General features: G+C 39.8%; 3 protein-coding genes across 3 annotated transcripts; 2 read left to right on the plus strand and 1 right to left on the minus strand.

Annotated features, from left to right (window-relative positions):
* Positions 1-289: 289 nt before the first annotated feature.
* Positions 290-2,349, plus strand: LOC131315290 (syntaxin-related protein KNOLLE). Its single transcript, XM_058344448.1, has 2 exons — positions 290-1,025; positions 1,805-2,349. The coding sequence occupies exons 1-2, from the start codon at positions 408-410 to the stop codon at positions 2,132-2,134; spliced, it is 948 nt and encodes a 315-aa protein (XP_058200431.1). The 5' UTR covers positions 290-407; the 3' UTR covers positions 2,135-2,349.
* Positions 2,350-4,559: 2,210 nt separating this feature from the next.
* Positions 4,560-6,514, plus strand: LOC131315298 (pentatricopeptide repeat-containing protein At1g62930, chloroplastic-like). Its single transcript, XM_058344460.1, has 2 exons — positions 4,560-5,659; positions 5,991-6,514. The coding sequence occupies exons 1-2, from the start codon at positions 4,696-4,698 to the stop codon at positions 6,035-6,037; spliced, it is 1,011 nt and encodes a 336-aa protein (XP_058200443.1). The 5' UTR covers positions 4,560-4,695; the 3' UTR covers positions 6,038-6,514.
* A 3,204-nt stretch (positions 6,515-9,718) lies between these two features.
* On the minus strand, positions 9,719-11,226 carry LOC131315308 (transcription factor MYB62-like). The gene is made up of 3 exons (XM_058344464.1): positions 11,030-11,226; positions 10,636-10,765; positions 9,719-10,388 (listed from the first exon to the last, which is right to left on the minus strand). Exons 1-3 carry the CDS (start codon positions 11,178-11,180, stop codon positions 9,815-9,817), a joined length of 855 nt encoding a protein of 284 aa, XP_058200447.1. The 5' UTR covers positions 11,181-11,226; the 3' UTR covers positions 9,719-9,814.
* Between the last annotated feature and the right edge of the window lie 9,650 nt (positions 11,227-20,876).

Here is a 20,876-nt window from a genome sequence, read left to right on the forward strand (position 1 = left end):
GAATTTTGTTTGAAAGATTTCAATGAGATTTTGAACGATGCAAAAAAAAAATCAAAAAATTATTTTTTATTTACGTTATTTTTTAGTTTAAAAATATGAAATAAGTACTTATTTTTTAAAAATATGCTTTGGAACGGAGCCATGTCCCTGCATCTACAGCTCAAGAATCCCCCGTACCCAAAGAATAAAATAGAAAAGTCAAATCAAGAAATATAGCCGTTAAGAAGCCACAACGGCTACTTTCCTTACAGTATCAAATATGGGGAAGCTCTGATACTATCCGTTATAAAACCCTTTCCAAAATCTCACAACCAGATTCAACAAATTCCGCAGCTCACACAATTCCTTTTTCACATCTCCACTTTCCATTCTCGCTCTCTCTCTCTCTCTCTCCAAACACAGCCAAGATGAACGACCTGATGACCAAATCATTCGTGAGCTACGTGGATCTAAAGAAAGAAGCCATGAAAGACCTCGAGGCCGGACCCGACCCGGATATCCAAATGACGGCGGCAGCGATCCACATGGACAAGCACCTCGGGTCCTTCCTGGATCAGGCAGAGAAGGTGAAGGAGCAGATGGGTTCGATCCGGGTCATCCTGACCCGGCTTCAGGAATCCAACGAGGAGTCCAAAACCCTCCACAAACCCGAATCCGTGAAAGCCCTCCGCCACCGGATCAACGCCGATGTGTTGGCGGTGCTGAGGGCGGCGAGGGGGATCGGTGCCGAGCTGCAGGAGATGGATCGGGCCAACGACGTGAGCAGGCGGGTGTCGGGCTGTAAATCGGGTACTCCGGTGGACCGGACCCGGACCGCAGTGACAAACGGGCTGAGGAGGAAGCTAAAGGAGCTGATGGTGGAGTTTCAAGGATTGAGGAAGAGGATGATGGATGAGTACAAGGAGACTGTTGGGAGGAGGTATTTTACAGTTACTGGGGAGAATCCGGATGAGGAAGTGATTGAGAAGATTATTTCTAGTGGGAATGGGGTTGGTGGGGAGGACTTCCTCAAAAGGGCAATTCAGGTATTAATTAAGTTATTTGAAATCTCTTTCTATATTTGTCTTGTAAATGTACCTCTGGTGGTAGATGTTAAATGGGAGCAAATTTTTTTTTGGACAATAGAGGTTTTTGAGATAATCTAGTAACAACCCTCCGATCGTCTTGAGCCGGCCCTTTATATGACATTGATCATTACAATTCCCCAACAAAAATCTAGATCCTGCGACCAGCTACCTAAGGTTTTTATGTTTTTCAAACTTATTTCTTGTTTCACAAGATTTAATTTCAAGAATAAGTACTTATTTCTCCGATCGTCTTGAGCCGGCCCTTTATATGACATTGATCGTTACAATTTCCCAACAAAAATCTAGACCATGAGACCCCGTTCCCAAAGGATTTTATGTTTTTCGGACTTATAATTCCCTAAGGTTTTTTTATGTTTTTTAGATTTATTTCTTGCTTTACGAGATTTAATTCCAAGAATAAGGACTTAATTCTCCGATTGTCTTGAGGCCGGCCGTTTTGATCGTTACAATTTCCCAACAAAAATCTAGACCCTGAGACCCGGTTCCCTAAGGTTTTTATGTTTTTCGGACTTATTTCCTGCTTTACGAGATTTAATTCCAAAAATGAGTACTTATTGGAGAACGGGGCTCCATTCATTGCTGATTTAGAATTTCAGCGGATTTGAGTAACAAAGTTTAGGATTGGAATTTAGTGAAGGTTCAAGTTTTGGCATTTAGCATTGGGGGGTTGGATTTGAATTTGCGCGTTTGTGGTTTTTTTTTGGGGGGGTAAACAGGAGCATGGGAGGGGAAAGGTACTGGAAACAGTGGTGGAGATACAAGACAGGCACGACGCGGCCAAGGAGATAGAGAAGAGCCTCTTGGAGCTCCACCAGGTGTTCCTCGACATGGCGGTGATGGTGGAGGCCCAGGGGGAGCAAATGGACGACATCGAGCACCACGTGATCAATGCTGCCCAGTACGTGACCGATGGCACCAAGAACCTCAAGACTGCCAAGACGTACCAGAAGAGCAGCCGCCGGTGGATGTGCATCGCGCTGATAATCCTCCTCATTCTCATTCTTGTCGTGGTCGTCCCCATTGCCACCAGCTTCAGAAACTCTTGAATCTTCTGTTTTTTTTCACGTCGAATTCGCAGAAGAAAAAAAAATGGTTGCTCTCCATTCTTGTATTTTTTTTACCTGCCTTGGATTCTTTTTTCCGTATGAGCATGTTGGTCCCTGGTTTGGGACTAAAAATGTTGAGAGTTTTGTTAGTGTGGAAGTCCTTTCTGGAGGAGGATTATGAGAATACAGAGCTCTGGTTTATTTGCTTCTTCAAACACAACATCCCCATTGCATTATGGTGCTTTTCATTATTAGCTGCCATGGATTGGCGCTAGTCGGACGGTCCACCTTCAAGCTTCGAGGCTTAGTAAACGGCGATTAATCGGTGCATAACAATTAGTCAGGGATAAGCCCGCCATCGATTAATTAACTCCGATTTTTAGAACACTAAAATGAACCCGGAATGGATATTTTGAAAAAATTGGGGATCGAATCACAGTGACATAGATGCTATTCTAAAAGAATATTCGTTTGAGAGGCTTTCATGAATCCATAAAAAGTGTATTGATAATTTGAAAAGTGTATTAATATCTGTGAAATATGTATTGATATCTTAACTTATTTGAAGTTATTTGTGTATTATCCTTTGTCTAGTGGACGGAAGTTAGCAAAACCGATGTTTTAATCATTCTTGAGATTATATTTTCTCAGATGGTTCGATTTCGATGTATGAAAACCTCTTAAGTCTCATTTGGGTGATGTTAATCGTTTGGCTATATGATACTATTTAGATATTGTACAGCGTAGAAAAAAAACTTGAAGAAATCACATTTATGTTCAAAATTATGGTCCTCCATTTTCTCCCAAGTCAAATAATGTTCAATTAGATATCTAGACAGCTATATTAAAATGGTTTTGAACTTTCTATAATCCATAACTTTTACAACTTGGGCTATGAAATGAACAAAATGGAAACTAGGTGGGCCCAACTCGGATCATCGAGTCCAAATGTTGGAACAGAGGGATCCATTCCTGTCCCAAGAATCTCTACTTATTTGCGGGAGTAACTTTGTTCACTCTCATCTTGTTAAGAATCCTTAATCTTATCGATTGTGCATATTGTGAATTCAACTTTGATGTTCACTATCGTTTATTTTGTCAAGTCAAGACTCATTTATGTCATGTAATTTAAAAACTTAGTTAAATCGGATATGTGAATTGCTTGATCTGAAAATTCACCTTTTTGATTCCCAAGAATTGAATATTTACGCCAAGCACCGATAAACATTTAATTGAGCTAAACTTCCGCATCATCTCTTTAGGGTTAATTAGCTCTTTCATCTATAAACTCTTCTAAATGTTTTTAGCTCATCCATTAATTGAAAATTAAACTTATTTAGTCTTAGTGCCGTTTACAATCCGTTAACTATTTAGATGACTTATATACTAAAATATCTTCTTTTTATGGATATGATCTTCTAAACGTGCGGTACTAAATGAATGGTTGCGACTTAAAATGAAATTATTATAGGAAGTGGACTATATTTAAATCCATTGAATAGTTGAGGGACTATAAGAGTTCAATCGATAGTTGAGGGACGAATTTTAATTCATTTGGAATAATTCAAGGATCAAAGATATAATTAACCCCTCTCCTAACATAACAACCGGTCACCCATTTAATTCTGAGAGCGACTATTTGCCGTCTCGTATTTTCTTCTGCGGTCCGTTAAAAATTTTCAATTATACTCGACAATTAGTTACTGAAATTGAGATATATTTTCAGCATACAATTACCGAAATATAATATTTTTTTCAACAGTTATTTACCGAAAATGTATGTTCGGCAGTTGTTTACCGAAGATTGAACATATTTTTGACATGTAGTTACCGAAATATAATATTGTTTTCAACAGTTATTTACCGAAATGTTATGTATAATTTTCAACAACTATTTACCAAAATGTAGTGAGTTAAGGGAGAAAATACGAGGTTGCGAATAGTCGGTCTAATTCTTCCGGAATAATTCAAGAAGATGCGAAGAATTGCTCCCAGAATTGCTGCTGTTGGTTGGTTTGATGTTCAGCCCAAGAATGGCACTTTATTACCGAAAAGGTACCTCTCTTGTTCGCTCGATCAAGTTAAACCCATTGTTGTCACCATATCTAGATCATACAGTCTTGTTTCATACCCAAATTTCTACAAACCCTAATCCGCCTGATGCTATTTCAATAAAGAATCGGATGCAACTACGGAAGTTGTTGTCGGAGAAATCCAAAATGGGTTTTGATAAGCTGGACGATGCTCTTAGTTTATTCCGTCGAATGGCCCAAATTCGACCTCTGCCTTCAGTCATCAATTTTACTCAGCTGTTAACTGCTGTTGCCAAGATGAAGGAATATTCGACTGTCGTTTCTCTGTACAAAGAAATCCGTGAGTTGGGTATTCCAATTAATGAATATACGCTGACTCTGTTGATCAATTGTGTTTGCTAGTTGAATCGAGTGGATTATGGGTTTGCTTTCTTGGGTATCTTCTTTAAATGTGGTTATACTCCAAACGTGACCACCTTCAACACTCTAATAAACGGGTATATTTTAGAAAGTAAGACTTCTGAGGCCATGAAATTGTTCGGAAGGTTGATGGAAAAAGAAGACATCGAACCCGATGAATTCACATACTCGACAATCATAAAAGGGCTTTGTAATGATGGAAACATCGATGATGCTTTGAGCTACTTATTAGAGATGAGAGGGTCGGATATTGTGCCAGATGTTGTCACCTACAACTCTTTGGTTGATGGCTTATGCAAATCAGGACGATGGAATGACGCCACAAGAATGTTGAAAGACATGACAGAGCAAAATATTTTCCCAGATGTTGTAACCTTTAGTATACTGGTGGATTCAATTTCCAAGGAGGGAAGGACCGAAGAAGCGGAGGGCATACTCGGGATCATGATCCGAAGAGGTGAGAAACCCAATGTTATCACTTATAATGCACTGATAGATGGATATTGTTTGCAGGGCCAAATGAAGAAAGCAAAAGAAGTTTTCGACTCCCTAGTTGAAAAGGGCCTTGAGCCCGATATCCGTAGCTATAATACTCTAATCAATGGTTTCTGCAATAAGATGAATTTAGACGAGGCCATGGATCTCTTCAGAGAAATTCCTCGTAAAGGATTAGAACCTGCTACCGAGACTTACAACACTTTGTTAAAGGGGCTGTTACTCGCGGGCAGATGTGATGCAGCGGATCATATGCTCCATGAGATGATGTGTAGCAGCCAAAATCCTGACATTATAACTTACTCAATCTTGATAGATGGCTTCTTTAGAAATCAAAAAATTGGCAAGGCAATAGAGGTGTTTCGTTTTATGGAAGATCAAGGAATAGTTCCTAATATCGTTGTTTATAATGTCGTTATTGATGGTATGTGGAAAGCTGGGAATGTTCAAGATGCTCGAAAGCTATTTAGTTGCCTTTCATCCAAAGGTTTGAGACCTAATGTTACGACGTACAATACAATGATTAGTGGACTTTGTAAGGCAACGTTGCTGGATGAAGCTGAGGAGTTACTCAAAGGTATGGATGCAGATCGTTGTCCACCCGATCATATCACTCATAATATACTTGTTCGTGCATTCCTTAACAAGGGTGATAGACGCAAGGTCATGATAATTCTACAAGAAATGATCAATAAGAATTTCTCTGTAGATGCATCTACCATGTCCATGCTAGAGGGTTTAATCACGGTTGAAGGCGAGGATGGGGAAATTTTTAGAATGATTCAGAAGCTTGTGCCAAGGGATAAAAAAGTTGTGTCTTGAATTAGGAGGAATTTCTTCAATTTGTCAAAGTTGAATAACTGAACATTGATTGGCATGCTGCTGACTCATTGGCATTATTTCAGCAGATGGAAAAAACGGAACAGATCCTACAATCCGAAATCAAAATTGTTGAAATCTGCAAAGAGGAAGCAAGAGGTGGTAAAGATGTTTTCTGCAAGTTTTCTTCCCAAGGGATGCATAAGTTTTATGGAAATGTCAATTATGATAGATGTACTTGTCAAGAAGGCTGCTGGGTGAAGCAAAAGCGTTACTGGAGCAACTGGAAGATACTAGTCATTTGGCTAATGATTCTATTTGCAATGAGTTGAAGTTGTCAAAGTATGGATGCTTGTGCAAGTGGCATGGAAGGATTTATGAGGTTCGATGTTGTCAACTTTGGGAGGAAGTTCCACCTATACCATTGACTTCTTTTGTTGACATTTGCCTTTTGCTGGTAATTTTGCTTGAGGTTATAATGTCTAATTCCCTTGATGTTGGTTGTCTTTTTATTAATGATAACTTGTTTCCACTAGAGGATCCTTTCTCATGGTAAAATCTCATCTTAAGTTGTTAATAGCGATCCCAATGGTAAAATATACGTTCTCAAACATGACTAGCTAGTTATATAATGTACATGAAAATCTAATCAGATGAAAACACAAATGACTGGAAAATTATATTGATGAGCTCAAATGAGTACGAATAATTGAATGCCTCATCATTTAAGTTTTTTGATGTGTCTGTGTCAATGTTAAAAATCCATTATGTAAATTCAGAAAAGGGTTAAATACACCTCACACCTCCTACTTTACCCAATCCACATTGGTCTGTGATTTTCCATTACCAGCAGGCTACTTACACTTGTACGCCTGCTGTTAATTGAGATAATTGAAAATTCGCATGTGGTACTTGTGTGTCATTCTTTTGGACCATAATCAACTGAGGAAAAAATGGAATGGAAAACTCCTATGAGAGATCTTGCATTGATTATAAGTTTATAATTTCTTGTATGACATTTCTCATTTTTATATCAGAATTTTTACTACAATTTCATGTAGGACTACGTATCACGGAGGGATTCGGACCCACATCTCTTGAGATAAAAGCAATTGCCTTGCCTATTTAGACCACATGATCATGTATTTATGTTTTGAAACAATACTTTTATTGATTCAAACTTGAAATCTCTTCACGCGTATTAAAATTCATGACCGAGTTGGAGCGATTCACGATTCGATTTGATTCACGATTTGCAACCGGGCCTTTACAAATCTTGATTCGATTCGTGATTTGACAACTATGCTTTTGGTAATCAACTGAGGAAAAAGACTGAAAAACACGTAGGAGTTGTCCTCATGTGATCATGTCATGCTGTACAGTACGAAACACGAGGAGAGGTGGAAAGTGTATGAACACTTGCATGCTGCTACTACTTGCCATATATATAAAATAGATATACGCGATAATGCGAGGACATATCTTTTAGGTGAACTTTGCTGGGAAGGCTAGTGGATACCATTTGCAATGTGATTTTCTGGGTAGCAAAGTCTTACTTCTATGATGTGTCTACCCTTTCTTTGCTCTGCTATGCCTTACTTTCTAGTTTCATGAACCCTGCTCTTTCTTGCTGGTGTCCCTCGACATGGTGGTGATGGTGGAGGCCCGGGGGGAGCAAATAGACGATATTGAGCACCTTGTGATCAATGTCGTCCAGTATGTGTGACCGAAGGCACTAAGAACCTCAAGACTGCCAAGACACACCAAAAGAGCAGCCGCCGGTGGATGTGCATCGCGATCAGAATCCTCCTCATTCTAATTCTCGTTGTCGTCGTCCCCATCGCCACCAACTTCCGAAAATCTTGAATCTCTTGTTTTTCAAACCTTGTATTCACAGGAAAAATGGTTTCTCTACATTCTTGCGTTCTATTTTACCTGTCTTGTATTTTTTTTCCGTACTAGTGCTAGCCTGTGCCTACGGCAATACGCATCTCGGTTGGAAGGAAATGACTGATGTGTAATTTAGGTGAAAACCATGGGTACTTAACCAGGAAGTGGGAGGGAGGATGCACTACAGCCTTTAGATCAAATGAATCTAAGCCGTTCCAACAATTTGTCCCCACACCCTTCTGTTTTGTAATAGAGATGTTCATGCTGGTCCTTGGTTTGGGACAAATAATGTTTGAGAGTGTTGAGGGTGTTCTTGAAGTCCTTTTTGGAGGATGGTTATGGGAATACATTGCTCTGGTTGATTCGCTTGTCGGAAGACAACATGCCCGTTGCTTCTAATTTCTATAAAATCTTGGATCTTTTCTTTTTTTAGTTCCAAAGTCAGGGGTGTCTAGGCCAGCTTACGCTCACCTCAACTGTTCGCCTCCCTGGTTCGGTCAAAGTCAGGGGTGTCATTGCTTCTAATTTCTGTAAATCTTGGACTTTTGCACCTTCTTCTTCTTCTTTTTGTTTTTTTTTTTTGGCATTTTGTGGTGCTTTTCATTTTTGTACTCTTTTCAGCTGCCATGGATTTGCCGTAATGGTCACTGGCTTTGGGACTAATGTGTGTGAGAGGGAACTTGACTGTCCCTTTTGGGATGACAGATTATTGGAATAAAATACCTTGGTTGATTAGCTAGGCTCCTTTCAACCCCTTGACTTCAGGTTGGTGCTGTGTAGTGACTTGCATAACATCATGTTGCACACCTCTGAATCGTCGGTTCGTGCATCCGACGGCTCAGATCTCATCTCGGCAATCAACTATCGAAAGCGGTTCATTGCCAATATGAGATCCGAGCCGTCGGATGCACGATCGGACGGTCCGACGGCTCAGACGTGTGCTCACCATCCCCCAATTTACTAGTAGTTTCAGCTAGTCTTGGAAAACTTTCCAAATGAAAAAAAGGTTCTTCTTCTTTTTTTAATGTTAAGCGCTTGTGAATTTTTAATTGAGCTAAACTTTTGCATAATCTCTAAAAGGCTAATTAGCTCTTCATCTGTAAACTATTCTAAATATTTGTAATTCATCCCTTAATTTACCAATTGAACTTATAATGTAGTCCATCGACCCTCGAATATTTGATTCATTTCAATGTAGCCCAATCATTGGCGCCGTTAAGAATTTGTTGACTATTTGAACGGCAAATATAATAATAGTACGACAATAAGATTCTACTCGGATGAGTTGATTAATATAGTAGCTCTTTTTATGAATCATGATGATATTCTAAACCAGCGTTACAAGATCAAACGTTCATATACAAATTTGGTATAAAAGTTATCCCAACAAAGTATTTCGTGAGAGCGTTCGTGAAAATGAATTGTCTAGATTCACATATTTATGGAATTTGGATCATTCATTCTTTTTTTCCATGGATACTTTCATTTAACTTTTTTATAGATTCTAACATTTTCGTTTTTTCGTCCAAATCTTTACCGATTGTTGACGGCATCAGAATAGGGGACTGTACTTAAATCCATAGGGTAGTTGAGGGACGAGTTTAACTTGCTTTGAACAATAATTCTCTAACCACACACATTTACAAAAAAAAAATACAGAATACCGGCAACTTTACCGAACAGAGCCTAATCTTCCTAGTTGTTACTTCCACTTCCTTTCCCGGAATTGAGTTGAGTACTACACCTTTGGTCTCTTTGTTTATCATCAGAAAGCCAACAACACTAATGAGTAATGAATTCATTCTCCAGAAACCAGAATGATGCAACTATACTAACAAAGAGATTATTCAAAGCAGCCCGGCAATGCAAGGACTCAATTTCCAACCTTCTCCAGCAGGCTTTACAAATTCTGAGGAGGTTCTCGAGTCAACAGGAACTTTAGTCTTACTTTATCTGATATAGCCTATGATTTTTAGGTTGTGGTCTCGAAACACTGAATAACTTCCCCCCAGATGCCCAGCTCTCATGGCTTCCTGAATTGCCACAATTCACCCATGTTCCATAAAGCACCTGCCATGTCATCGCTGATCAAATCACTTCCCGCCACTTGGCTATCGGAGAATTCGCCTGGCCCCACTGCTGACATGGGATCCAGGTTGAAGCCCTCCATATCATAGCCCCTTATAATGTCCACATAGTAACAATCATCCACAAGGGAAGTGAAGCCATGACGTGGACTTGTTGCTTGGTCTGAAATTTCTGGCATCTCTGTTATTCCCATGGATGCTGAGAAGCAAATTTCAGGCTTTTCATTGGCTTGATTGACGCACTTCATTTCGCCGGGTGGTACCGAAGAAATTGTTGAGTTTTGAGTTCCCATGGTTGGAGGAATAGATGAAGATGATAGCGACAACGATGAAGTCTGCTCCATCTGCTCAACTAACCTTGGCATCCAAAAGCACCGAATCGCTTCCAGGAACCTCTTGCTGTTAGACTCGATTTTAAGGTGGCGTGCTTGTTTCTGCACCCTCGTTCTCCAATAGTTCTTGATCTCGTTGTCGGTTCTTCCAGGGAGATGTTGTGCAATTTTTGACCACCTATTACCGCAAAATTCAGGAGTATCATGTTGGTTAGGCTATGTTTGAATCCTGAATTTGCTGAGATTTATAGAGGAAGAAATTCATGAATTATTTTTTTCTGCCACAAATTTCTGCACAAATTCATGATTCAAACATCGATCGTCCAAGTCAGCATACAAACCATACTCTTATATGTGACCCTAAGGTCGCTACGACATACGTTCAATCAAATTAGATTGCAACATGACTAGGGATTAGAACTGACCTGTTACCCCACTTGAAATGGAGTTCAAGAATCAAGATTTGTTCCTGAGGGGTGAGGTTTCCGCGCTTGATGTCAGGTTTCAAATAATTTAGCCATCTCAATCTACAACTTTTTCCGGTTCTCTTCAACCCTGGAAAGTAAGGAAATGATGAAAAACAGAGCAAAAGAGTGGTAATTAATCAACCAAATGCCTGTCATAGAGGTCACCTGTACCCAAAAGTATCTACCTCGGTTCCCTGCAATGTCAGCCGCATGATTGTACAAAAGACTCTTCTCAGAAAGAGACTATTGTACAAGCCCACCGTTGAAATTGCACGGGAACAGAAGTACATGCAGTCATGCACTTTTTTCGGTATAGAAGATTTGATCTCTTAACTGTTAGTAGTGTTATTACCTGCAAACTTGGCTAACAAATTCCACCTGCTTTCACCATGACAAGCAATGCAATGGATGAGAAGAGTGTCTTCCTCAAGAGTCCATGGCCCTCTTCTCATCTCTGATTGTTCTTCACTATCGTTCCTTGCACTTTGATTCGCAGATTGCATAGCTGTTTTCAGAGAGAGAGAGGAGATTTTTATGGTACGGGGTTACTGGTTGTTGAAGCCAAAGCAGTGAATGAATCTTAAGGCAACCAAAGATTTGTTGGGTTTTGCCCATGTGGTGTTAATGCTTTTGGAAAAGGGAATTTATTTGGCTGTATGGGAAATTGTTTGGTGGAATTAATTGGCTTTGGGTGGTGCATTTCTACAAGTTCCATAGAGCATTTGTTGTGCTGGCTCTAGAGGCTTCTCGGCAGTGGAAGAGTTTTTCATGCCTTTGTCAATGTTGTGTATTTGTAGTGGTGTTGTGCCGTGAATTGAGTAGGAAAAACGGGAGAGAGAGAGAGAGAGAGAGAGAGAGAGAGAGAGAGAGAGAGAGAGAGAGAGAGAGAGAGAGAGAGAGAGAGAGAGAGAGAGCAAAATTGTGTGAGAATATTATTGGTGAGTATGGGAGAGATAAAAATACCGAGAGCTTGGGAGGTAGAGTAGGGTATTTTGTATCTCATTGTACTCATTCAATTTTAGTGGAAGTTGTTCTCTCTCCGTGGATGTACCCGAGTTTGGGGAACCACGTAATCTTGTGTCTCTTTTGTGCGTGATTGTTTTTCGTTACGCTTCCGTTGCGCGGGTGATCGGGTATTTTACCCAACAGTGGTATCAGAGTTACGGTATGGCAGGAAAAAGCACCAAGTTCGCGGTTGAGCTTTTCAATGGGCACAATGATTTTGCTCTTTGGCAACAAAGGGTGAGGAATATTTTGGTGAGAGAAGATTTGGTGAAAGCACTCAAGCCGAAATTCGAAAAGCCGGAAGAAATGAAGGAAGATAAATGGGAGGAGATGAGAGAGCTTGCTAATAGCACCATCCAATTGTATCTCGGGAATAGCGCTCTCCGAGTAGTCATCAATGAAACGGATCCGACGGAACTTTGGGCGAAGTTGGAGAGTAGGTACAAGTCCAAATCTTTGACGAATGGGTTGTCATTACAGAAGCAATTGTATGCGTTAAGTATGTCCGAGGGAGGAAATATTAATGAGCACTTGGATGAGTTCAATCGGCTAGTAACGGAGTTGGAAGCCATTGGTGCAAAGATTGAGGAGGAAGATAAGACGATCATGTTGTTGGTTTCCTTGCCGATATCGTATGAGCATCTCCAGACTACATTGTTATTTGGGAAAGAAACTCTCGGACTTGATGAGGTTATTGCTACACTCCTATCTCACGAGTCGATACGGAGGAAGGAGAGCGAGAAGATATCCGAGGAGCGTGTCATGGTTGCATCATTTGATAGTCAAACTAGAGGACGAACGACGGAAAGGCAAAATGGGTCCAAGCCAAGGGGGCGTTCACACTCGCGAGGTGGTGAGTCGTGGGCCGTTGACAAAAGGAAAATGCTATTTTTGTAACGAAGAGGGACATATATTGAAGTTTTCCCCAAAGCTCAAATCGAAGATAGATGAAGAGAAGGAAAAATCCAAAGTGGCGGTTGTTGAGAGCTTTGCCGAAAATGAAGGTGATTTGCTTATGGTGACTTTCAAAGGTACGGCGCATTTTGATTGGGTTGTGGATTCCGGTTGTTCATTTCATATGTTTTCAAATAGAAAATATTTTTGTTCGTATGAGCCTTGTGATGGAAGTACCGTTAGGATGGCAAACAACACGGTGAATAAGGTTGTTGGCATAGGAACGGTACGTTTTCTTATGGCCGATGGAAAATTTGTGAGGTTGACCGAAGTTCGACATGTGCCGGGACTAAGGAAAAATTTAATTTCTTTGGGAATGTTACATTCAAAGGGATGTAGCTTTGCGACAAGGGATGATGTTCTTGAGGTTTTCAAGAATGATAAAGTGATGTTGCAAGGGAAAATGGTGGGCAATTGTACAAGCTTCAAGGTCGAGTTGAAGTGTGGCATGCAAATGGTCGATACCGAGCAAGGAAAAATTATGGGCGTCGGGTTACACAAGTATGGTGTGTAAAGGTGCAAGCAAATGAATCTTTATGTGTGGAGCAACATTGAGAATGAAGTGCCTCAATTGTTGGTTTTGGCAAAAAGTTGATGAAGAAAATTTGTGCGCAAGAAAGAGGGTCTCTTTCGCACCAAATTTGGTTTATGATAGTTTCGATTAGGCACCCCGATGAAGGGGTGCGGGGCACCAGAGTAAGGGGGTGCGATTTCATATGAGCAAAAGGGGGTGTTTGTTGGGTTTTGCCCATGTGGTGTTAATGCTTTTGGAAAATGAAAACAGAGGGAATTTATTTGGCTGTATAGGAAATTGTTCGGTGGAATTAATTGGCTTTGGGTGGTGCATTTCTACAAGTCCCACAGAGCATTTGTTGTGTTGGCTCTAGAGGCTTCTCAGCAGTGGAAGAGTTTTTCATGCCATTGTCAATTCTGTGTATTTATAGTGGTGTTGTGCCGTGAATTGAGTATGTGTGGGAAAAACGGCAGAGAGCATATTGAGAGAGAGAGAGAGCAAAATTGTGTGAGAATATTATTGGTGAGAATATTATTGGTGAGTGTGGGAGAGATAAAAATATCGAGAGCTTGAGAGATAAAGTAGGGTATTTTGTATCTCATTGTACTCGTTCAATTTTAGTGGAAGTTGTTCTCTCTCCGTGGACATACCCGAGTTTGGGAAACCACATAATCTTGAGTCTCTTTTGTGTGTGATTGTTTTTTGTTACGCTTCCGTTGCGCGGGTGGTCGGGTATTTTACCCAACAAGATTTATAGAACCCAACAAGTTAATTTCCTGAGATGGGATTGGTCAGTGTAGAGCAGCGTACTAGTAGTATGGAAAATAATTTTGGTCCGCTCCACTTTTGACATTTTTTTTTTCTCGGCAAAAGATAAAGAATTATTAACTACAAAACACAAGATCTACCATGAAAAAGATTTTGGAAAAATAGAGGAGAGTGCATAAGATCACCTTTAATTAGCGATCTACTTTGAAATTTATCTTCAAAAATATACTTTAGTTTTGCTAATTTACCTTGCAATTTGATGGATCATATTCTCCAAGCAACTTGTGTGCTTCGACAGATTTTTTTTTTATTTCTTATCGACAAAAGTAACAATTTATTAGAAATAGGGAAATGGATTCTAACCAAAAGTTGAAAAATACAACCAGAGGGACAAAGCCCACAACAACACCTGAAGGCCTAAAGTGCCTAGATACAAACAAATACAGCTCATACAACCAAAAGGCCTAAAAAGCCCAAATCTAACAATAAAGCCCGGCTCAAAAAAAACCCAAAACCTAGCCCCAAAATTAACGTCGCTACCACTGTTGGTCAGACAAAAACAAACCACGTCGCTGGGCAAACACCTCCAAACTCCTCCACGCCACCACTGGCCACCCCGTCGGAGATGCAAACCAGAACCAAAACACACCAACACTGCCGCGGAAGCTACACCTTGTCGTTAGGCGAGTACCGGGCTGTCCAACAACAACCACGGCAGGAGCCACGCCAGCCGCAACATCCAACTTGTAGAAACCCACGCCGTTAGGCATGATCGAAGAATTAGCTTTAGTAGTAGGTATTATTATCCGAAGGAAGCTTACTCGTATGTCAACTTTCAAAGGAGCACTACATCAAATTTTGGCATTAGCGGCATTAAATAACTGCTGTAATAACATCAGAATTCATACCACCAGCAAAACAAGTGTGGAAAAGAAAAAATGGCAATAATTTTCTGCCGGTAAAAGTACCGCCGCTAAAGGTTTTTCAAAAAAAATTTGTAGTGGCCGAAATTCGAACCCGCGACCCATTGAATATTAACCCGAGCACTTAATCACTCAGCAACATGAAATTTTGTGTTTTATTAAAAAAATAATGATATTTGTATTGTATACCACCATTCTTATCGGCAATTTTTTTCTTTTTTCTTTTTTTTTATCCACGGCAGTTTTTTTTCTTACTGCCGTTAATAGTTATTTTTACCGGCGGTTCCACATTACCGCCGTTAATAATCACTTTTACCGGCGGTATCACTCCCGCTGTTAATAATTACCATTTGCTACGGTTTTTCATTATTACCTTCGGTAATAGCCTCTTTACTGATGCTTTTGTTACTGCCGGTAAAGGCTATTTTTGGCGTAGGAGAGAGAAAAGAATTTGGAGGATGGTTGGTGTTTGAAGGGTCTCTTGGAACACTTAAAACCGTAAACAAAGAAATCAACCTTTTGATGTAAGATGTTTAAGGGGATTGTTGGAGATGCTCTTAACATGCTCAAATAACGTTAAATGTGGGTAGTAAAGTTTGTCTGGATGAACATCTTAGGATGCACAAAACACATGGGAGTGGACCCACAATTAACTCAGGAGGGGAACCAATACCCAGACAACCTCTTGGCATGATCTGCTTCATGTCAGCATAGATTGATGGAAGTGGCTCGTACAATGATGTTAAAACAGCATAGATTGATGGAAGTGGCTCATACAATGATGTTAAAAGCAAAGTTCAACGGCCGACCCGGTGGTCTTGGCTTGAGACTTAAAAATTTGCTTCCTCATAAAGTCTGATGATTGATTTTTCTTGCTATCAACTCTTTGGACCATCTCACCCCCACACATAAGCACGTGAAACAGCTGTGGAAAGGACTCTAGAGATTAATTTGAGGTGCGCGTAAGCTGCCTGAAACACCTGTATTACCGAGAAAAAATGATTTTAATGCAAAGAATGACAGTCAAATCAACAAGTGCTCTGAATAGTTAGGGGGTAAAAGCCTTTGATATAGCATGATTTCGCATTTGTGTCTCTTCACTAGAAATCGAGAAGCCTCTTTTGTCTTTATCGACAAAAACAATATTTTATTTCAAAAAACTTAACAAAAGGTACATCAAGTCGAAAATAGGGGAGGGAAATCTAACCAAAAATAATCGGCAAATCCTGCTATTATTGTGATTGATAATTGGAAAAAGGGCACGATAATCGATATATTGTTAGTTTGAATTTTTAGCGTATGAGTTCAAACGTATTCTTACCAATTGATGGCAGGAAAGAACTGGGGGAAGTGATAGAGAAAAGGGAAGGAATAAAGCAAGACATGACTTTGTGATCTCCAAACTGAATTTTGGGTGTTTCTTATGGGGAATAAGTCCTCCAGTTTGTCTTATTTTATTTACAGGTAGTTGATGTCAATAAATAAATAAATAAATAAAAAAAACGTGCTTAGACAACATATTAACTGGAGTACTTGATAATACACAAGAGCTGACTAAACGTGGGATTGGTAGGCTTCACATTAGGGTTGGGATTCTCCCCGATCAAAGTTTTGAAGTGGACGGGACAGTCCAAATCTGGACTATAAATAATTAGTATAATTGCGAGGATGAATGATTCGGATTTGGATTGTCCCATCACTCCCAATTAAAGATTGGAGATGATCCAATTCCTTCACATTAAGTACCTAATTTCAACGTCTAAGAAATAGCTAGTGGCTATTTCTATCTAGATCACTTGCACAAGGTGATGAGCTAAACATATATAGTGTAACTGTGACAGCCTACTTGCCGGTTGGGGGGGCAAGGTCACAATTTATAAGGAATGATCCATCCTACTTGTACAAGGCCTTTAAAGCCGTGAGGGCGGGCCAAAGAACGTAGGAACTTCACAATTAAGCTTGCTTATCCTGGGGTAGTCTAGGAATGGGTGACCCTACTGGGAAGTCTACGGTCTTTGGGGGTCTAAAGCGGACAATATTGTACAAAGATGGATGGAATCGTCGTGGGCACGTGGCCGCACCAGCTCGGGCCCGCATAGGGCACCGTGCGCGGGGCGGGGCGTGACAGGTGGTATCAAAGCTTAACCCTGGGCAAAGTGGTGAGTAGAATGCGCTCTGCTGCCACAGACCCCAAGGGAGGGTTGCTGGGCACTGTGTAACGAGGACGTTACACCTCTAAGGGGGGTAGATTGTGACAGCCTACTCACCAGTTGGGGGGGGGCAAGGTCACAATTTATAAGGAATGATCCATCATACTTGTACAAGGCCTTTTAAAGCCGTGAGGGCAGGTCAAAGAACGTAGGGACTTCACAGTTAAGCGTGCTCATCCTGGGGTAGTCCAAGAATGGGTGACCCTACTGGGAAGTCTACGGTCTTTGGGCGTTTAAAGCGGACAATATTGTACAAAGATGGATTGGATCGTCGTGAGCACGCGGCCGCACCGGCTCGAGCCCGCATAGGGCGCCGTGCGCGGGGCGGGGCGTGACAGTAACGATCCGCAACAGCAGACTTGCTAACCCTTAGCCTTATTCACGTGGCTCAAAAGTTAATAACTCAAGTTAATACTAGTAATTAACCGGTGTGACATTATCTTATATGCCACTCCCACTTTCGATTCATAGCCGACGTGGGACTCCCTCTTTAGGAGGGATCGATTTCCCGTATAGTGGAAGAAGAACTAGAAAGTTCACACAATAGTGGAAGCGGTCGGGGATAGGGTTTGGATAGATTCAAAAGAGAAATTTAAGAATGGGAAGAGTAGTGCTTGCACTTTGTGTGCGGAGAGTTGTTCATCTTGATTGTAAAGGCTGTAGAGGTTTCCACAATTGAGAGTCTGTATAGCCTTGTTAGTGGCGATAGTTGCTCTGTCATTTATCTCACTTTTGGAAGCCAAAAAAGTTGAAACTACCCATGTGGCCCAAAGAAGGTGTGCGAAAATTCTCTTTTCATAGTACACATTCCTGCATAAATGTGACCAAAAACATGACAGGAAATTTGTGCTGATCTTATGCTCTTCGTATCAGTTGTGAGGTGGGGGACCGGTTGCGAGATTGCATCCCGTGAGCTTTACTTGGAGAAAGAGGCGATGGTGATATGGTCCTCAGAACATATAGCATATCCATAAGGAGTTATCACCACTTTTGATGCTTAACTACAATCAAGTAAAGAACGCAACTAGAAAGTGCAAAGAGATTCTTACGTGGTTTTCTAATTGCGTGGCAATATAAAGAGGACTTCACTTTGTCATATCGTCCGAGCGAAAAGGAAAACTTCAGTATACATCATATCCGTCTAGGATAAATTGATGGAATGACTTCGGTGTTTCCGGTCATTTTGGAGACATCGTGACTTTTAGCATAATAAAATCATTATAAAAATAACCAAAACTCATTACAAGCATAAAAAAATTATAACTTGTTTGTTATGCCTTGGTTGAATTTTGTTATGTCTTAGTTGGTTTTTTGGATATTCTTTGATTATGCCTTGTTTGAGTTTTGTTATGCTTGTAATGAATTTTAGTTATGCTCAGTGAAGTGGAGCCATTAGACACATTAATGCTTTGTTTGGACAATGATTTGAAAAAAATTCAAAAAAATATTTATTACTTATATTTTCAATCATTACTCATACCTATCTCCAATTATTATTCTCATTTCTGTCTCTATCTTTCTCCAATCAGTACCCCTACTTTCAACAATTCCTTTCATTTCTCTCTCTACTCATAACCGTACAAAATTTTTCAAAAATTTCTCAAAAACTCATCCAAACACAACATAAATTTATGTCGCTGCGAGAAGTTAATCTACACAACTCATTTTATAAATTCCGTCAAACCGCTGAAGCGGTCCTCGATCAACAAAACCAAGCTCGCAGCAGTTTGTACTACGAAACACTAGCAAAAAGGGTCACAGCGCTCTGTCTATATCAACCATAGGGGTGGATATATTTCACGTGGTCTCCGCTTAGCATTCCTGAGCCATTCGATGCACTTTTGGACGGCTCAGATTAAAACATTCTTTCTCCTCTCAACCCTCCTCTTTCTCTCTCATTTTTCTCTCTCCAAACCTGAGTCATCTAAAAGTGCATCGGATGGCTCAGATGTGCCAAGCGAACACTACGTGGTATCCACCCGGTATTGAAAATTTTCTCGTATGTAATTGTTTTTTATTGTAGAATGATTGTGCTGTTTTTTATTGTAGAATGATTGTGCTTTTAAAGAGGTCAATGATAGGAGAAAATTTAAGAGTTAAATATCTACTTCCCCTCCAACTATTCCAATTTTTGTTACTTCCCCCTCCAACTATCAATTGAAGCTACTTTCCCCTCTAACTTTCAAAACGTCAGTCACTCCATCCAATCCTTAACTCCCATCCAATTCATGGATAGAAAACCCAACAACACTAACCCCAAGAATGGTTTTGGTGCCCCAAAAAAGAAGGGTAATTTGGACATTCCAACTCAATCTCCAAACGTGATTTCACCATTGTGTCCAGATGTCCAATTCACCAAGCTACGTCATGAAAATGATGCTCTTCCACGGGGAGAAATAGAAGAGGCATTAAGGGTTTTTGGGCTAAATAAGTTAAATGGTTTATTTTTTTGTCCTTATTAAAAAAAATTGCATTTATTAATTTTTCGTCAATTTTTTGGGGATTATTGCTCCGTCATGACGAAAGGAATCTAAAAAGTAAAAAATTATTATCGAAATCCAATTTTTTTGAATAAAGACGAAAAAATTAGCTTGGCTTATTTTTGTCTTTATTAAAAAAATAAGGTTTCGATTGTAATTTTTAACTTTTTAGATTCTTCTCGGCATGATGAAGTAATAATCTCTAAAAAAATTGACGAAAAACTAATAAATGTAAAAAAAATTTGAATAAGGACAAAAAAAAAACCACTTGACTTTTTTAGCCAAACAATGCTATGGGTATCACACTATCACTCCAGCTATGTTTTGCAACTATTTAGTGGGCCCCGATTTAAACTTTGGTTAAGAATTTTTAGCACATCAAAATCGAGCAGTATAGATGGAATATTGTTGAGGTGTAGTGTGTGCATTTTTTGTATGTTGAGCCACAAAAAATTTGCATTTCAAAATAGACAAACATTTTGAATTTTTTTTCTGTATTAAAAAATATTATAGTTTGGTTCATAATTTTTTTACTTTTTAAATTCTTCTTGTCGAGTCGAGCTAATAATGCATAAAAAATTGAAGCAAAACTAACAAATGTAAAATTTTCATGAATAAAAATAAAAAATGCGAATTAATTATTAAGCCAAAATAGGCTTTTGCGTTGCAAAGATTAAACTACTCTTTTTACTAGTTAACCCTAAGGAATTGGGCAAGTAGTGTTGGCCTGACACTTAGGGATTTGCTTACTCCTAAGGTATTGATTGAGAGAGAGAGAGGAACAAAGTCTCTGTTCGTGAATTGGAATGGGGACTTGAGATGCAGACGAGGATGAGGGGGTTTTGACTGGAAAGGGATATACATACATACATATTGGCATTTTGGTAGGTTAAAGACATAAATCCCTTCAATTGGATGAGGGGGTTGGAGCTGTTGGTTTTCCCTCCATGAATTGGCCGGGAATTAAGGATTAGATGGAGTAGCTGACGTTTTGAAAGTTGGAGGGGGAAGTAGCTTCAATTGGTAGTTGGAGGGGGAAATAACTAAAATTGAAATAGTTGGAGGGGGAAGTAGATATTTAACCCATCTGTTAACCAATAAATCCGGACGTATAAACCCACGAACTGTTTTTCTTTTTAAGAGCATCTTCAATTCATCCAAAATAGAGGACGGATGTAACATATTGAGGAGAGATTTTGTAATTTATTCTATTTTTTCTTCACTTTTTGTACTTTTTGGAAGAATCTTTGAGGCATCGTCCTTTTTAGAGTTTTGGAAGAATTTTGTACTCCAAATTTACTTTTGATCCTCCATTTTTAGAGGACCAAATTTACTTTTAGAGGAC

Source organism: Rhododendron vialii, chromosome 2a, assembly GCF_030253575.1.
Source record: "Rhododendron vialii isolate Sample 1 chromosome 2a, ASM3025357v1".
NCBI lineage: Eukaryota > Viridiplantae > Streptophyta > Magnoliopsida > Ericales > Ericaceae > Rhododendron > Rhododendron vialii.

Excerpts from the sequence above, each read along its gene's own strand:
- LOC131315298 (XM_058344460.1), top strand. The coding sequence starts at position 4,696 with ATGAAATTGTTCGGAAGGTTGATGGAAAAAGAAGACATCGAACCCGAT. Across the intron at positions 5,660-5,990 it reads AGCTGAGGAGTTACTCAAAG|ATGGAAAAAACGGAACAGAT; the intron begins GTATGGATGCAG and ends TTATTTCAGCAG.
- LOC131315308 (XM_058344464.1), bottom strand. The coding sequence starts at position 11,180 with ATGCAATCTGCGAATCAAAGTGCAAGGAACGATAGTGAAGAACAATCA. Across the intron at positions 10,766-11,029 it reads TTTGTTAGCCAAGTTTGCAG|GGTTGAAGAGAACCGGAAAA; the intron begins GTAATAACACTA and ends CTTACTTTCCAG. Across the intron at positions 10,389-10,635 it reads CATTTCAAGTGGGGTAACAG|GTGGTCAAAAATTGCACAAC; the intron begins GTCAGTTCTAAT and ends TTGCGGTAATAG.
- LOC131315290 (XM_058344448.1), top strand. The coding sequence starts at position 408 with ATGAACGACCTGATGACCAAATCATTCGTGAGCTACGTGGATCTAAAG. Across the intron at positions 1,026-1,804 it reads TCCTCAAAAGGGCAATTCAG|GAGCATGGGAGGGGAAAGGT; the intron begins GTATTAATTAAG and ends GGGGGTAAACAG.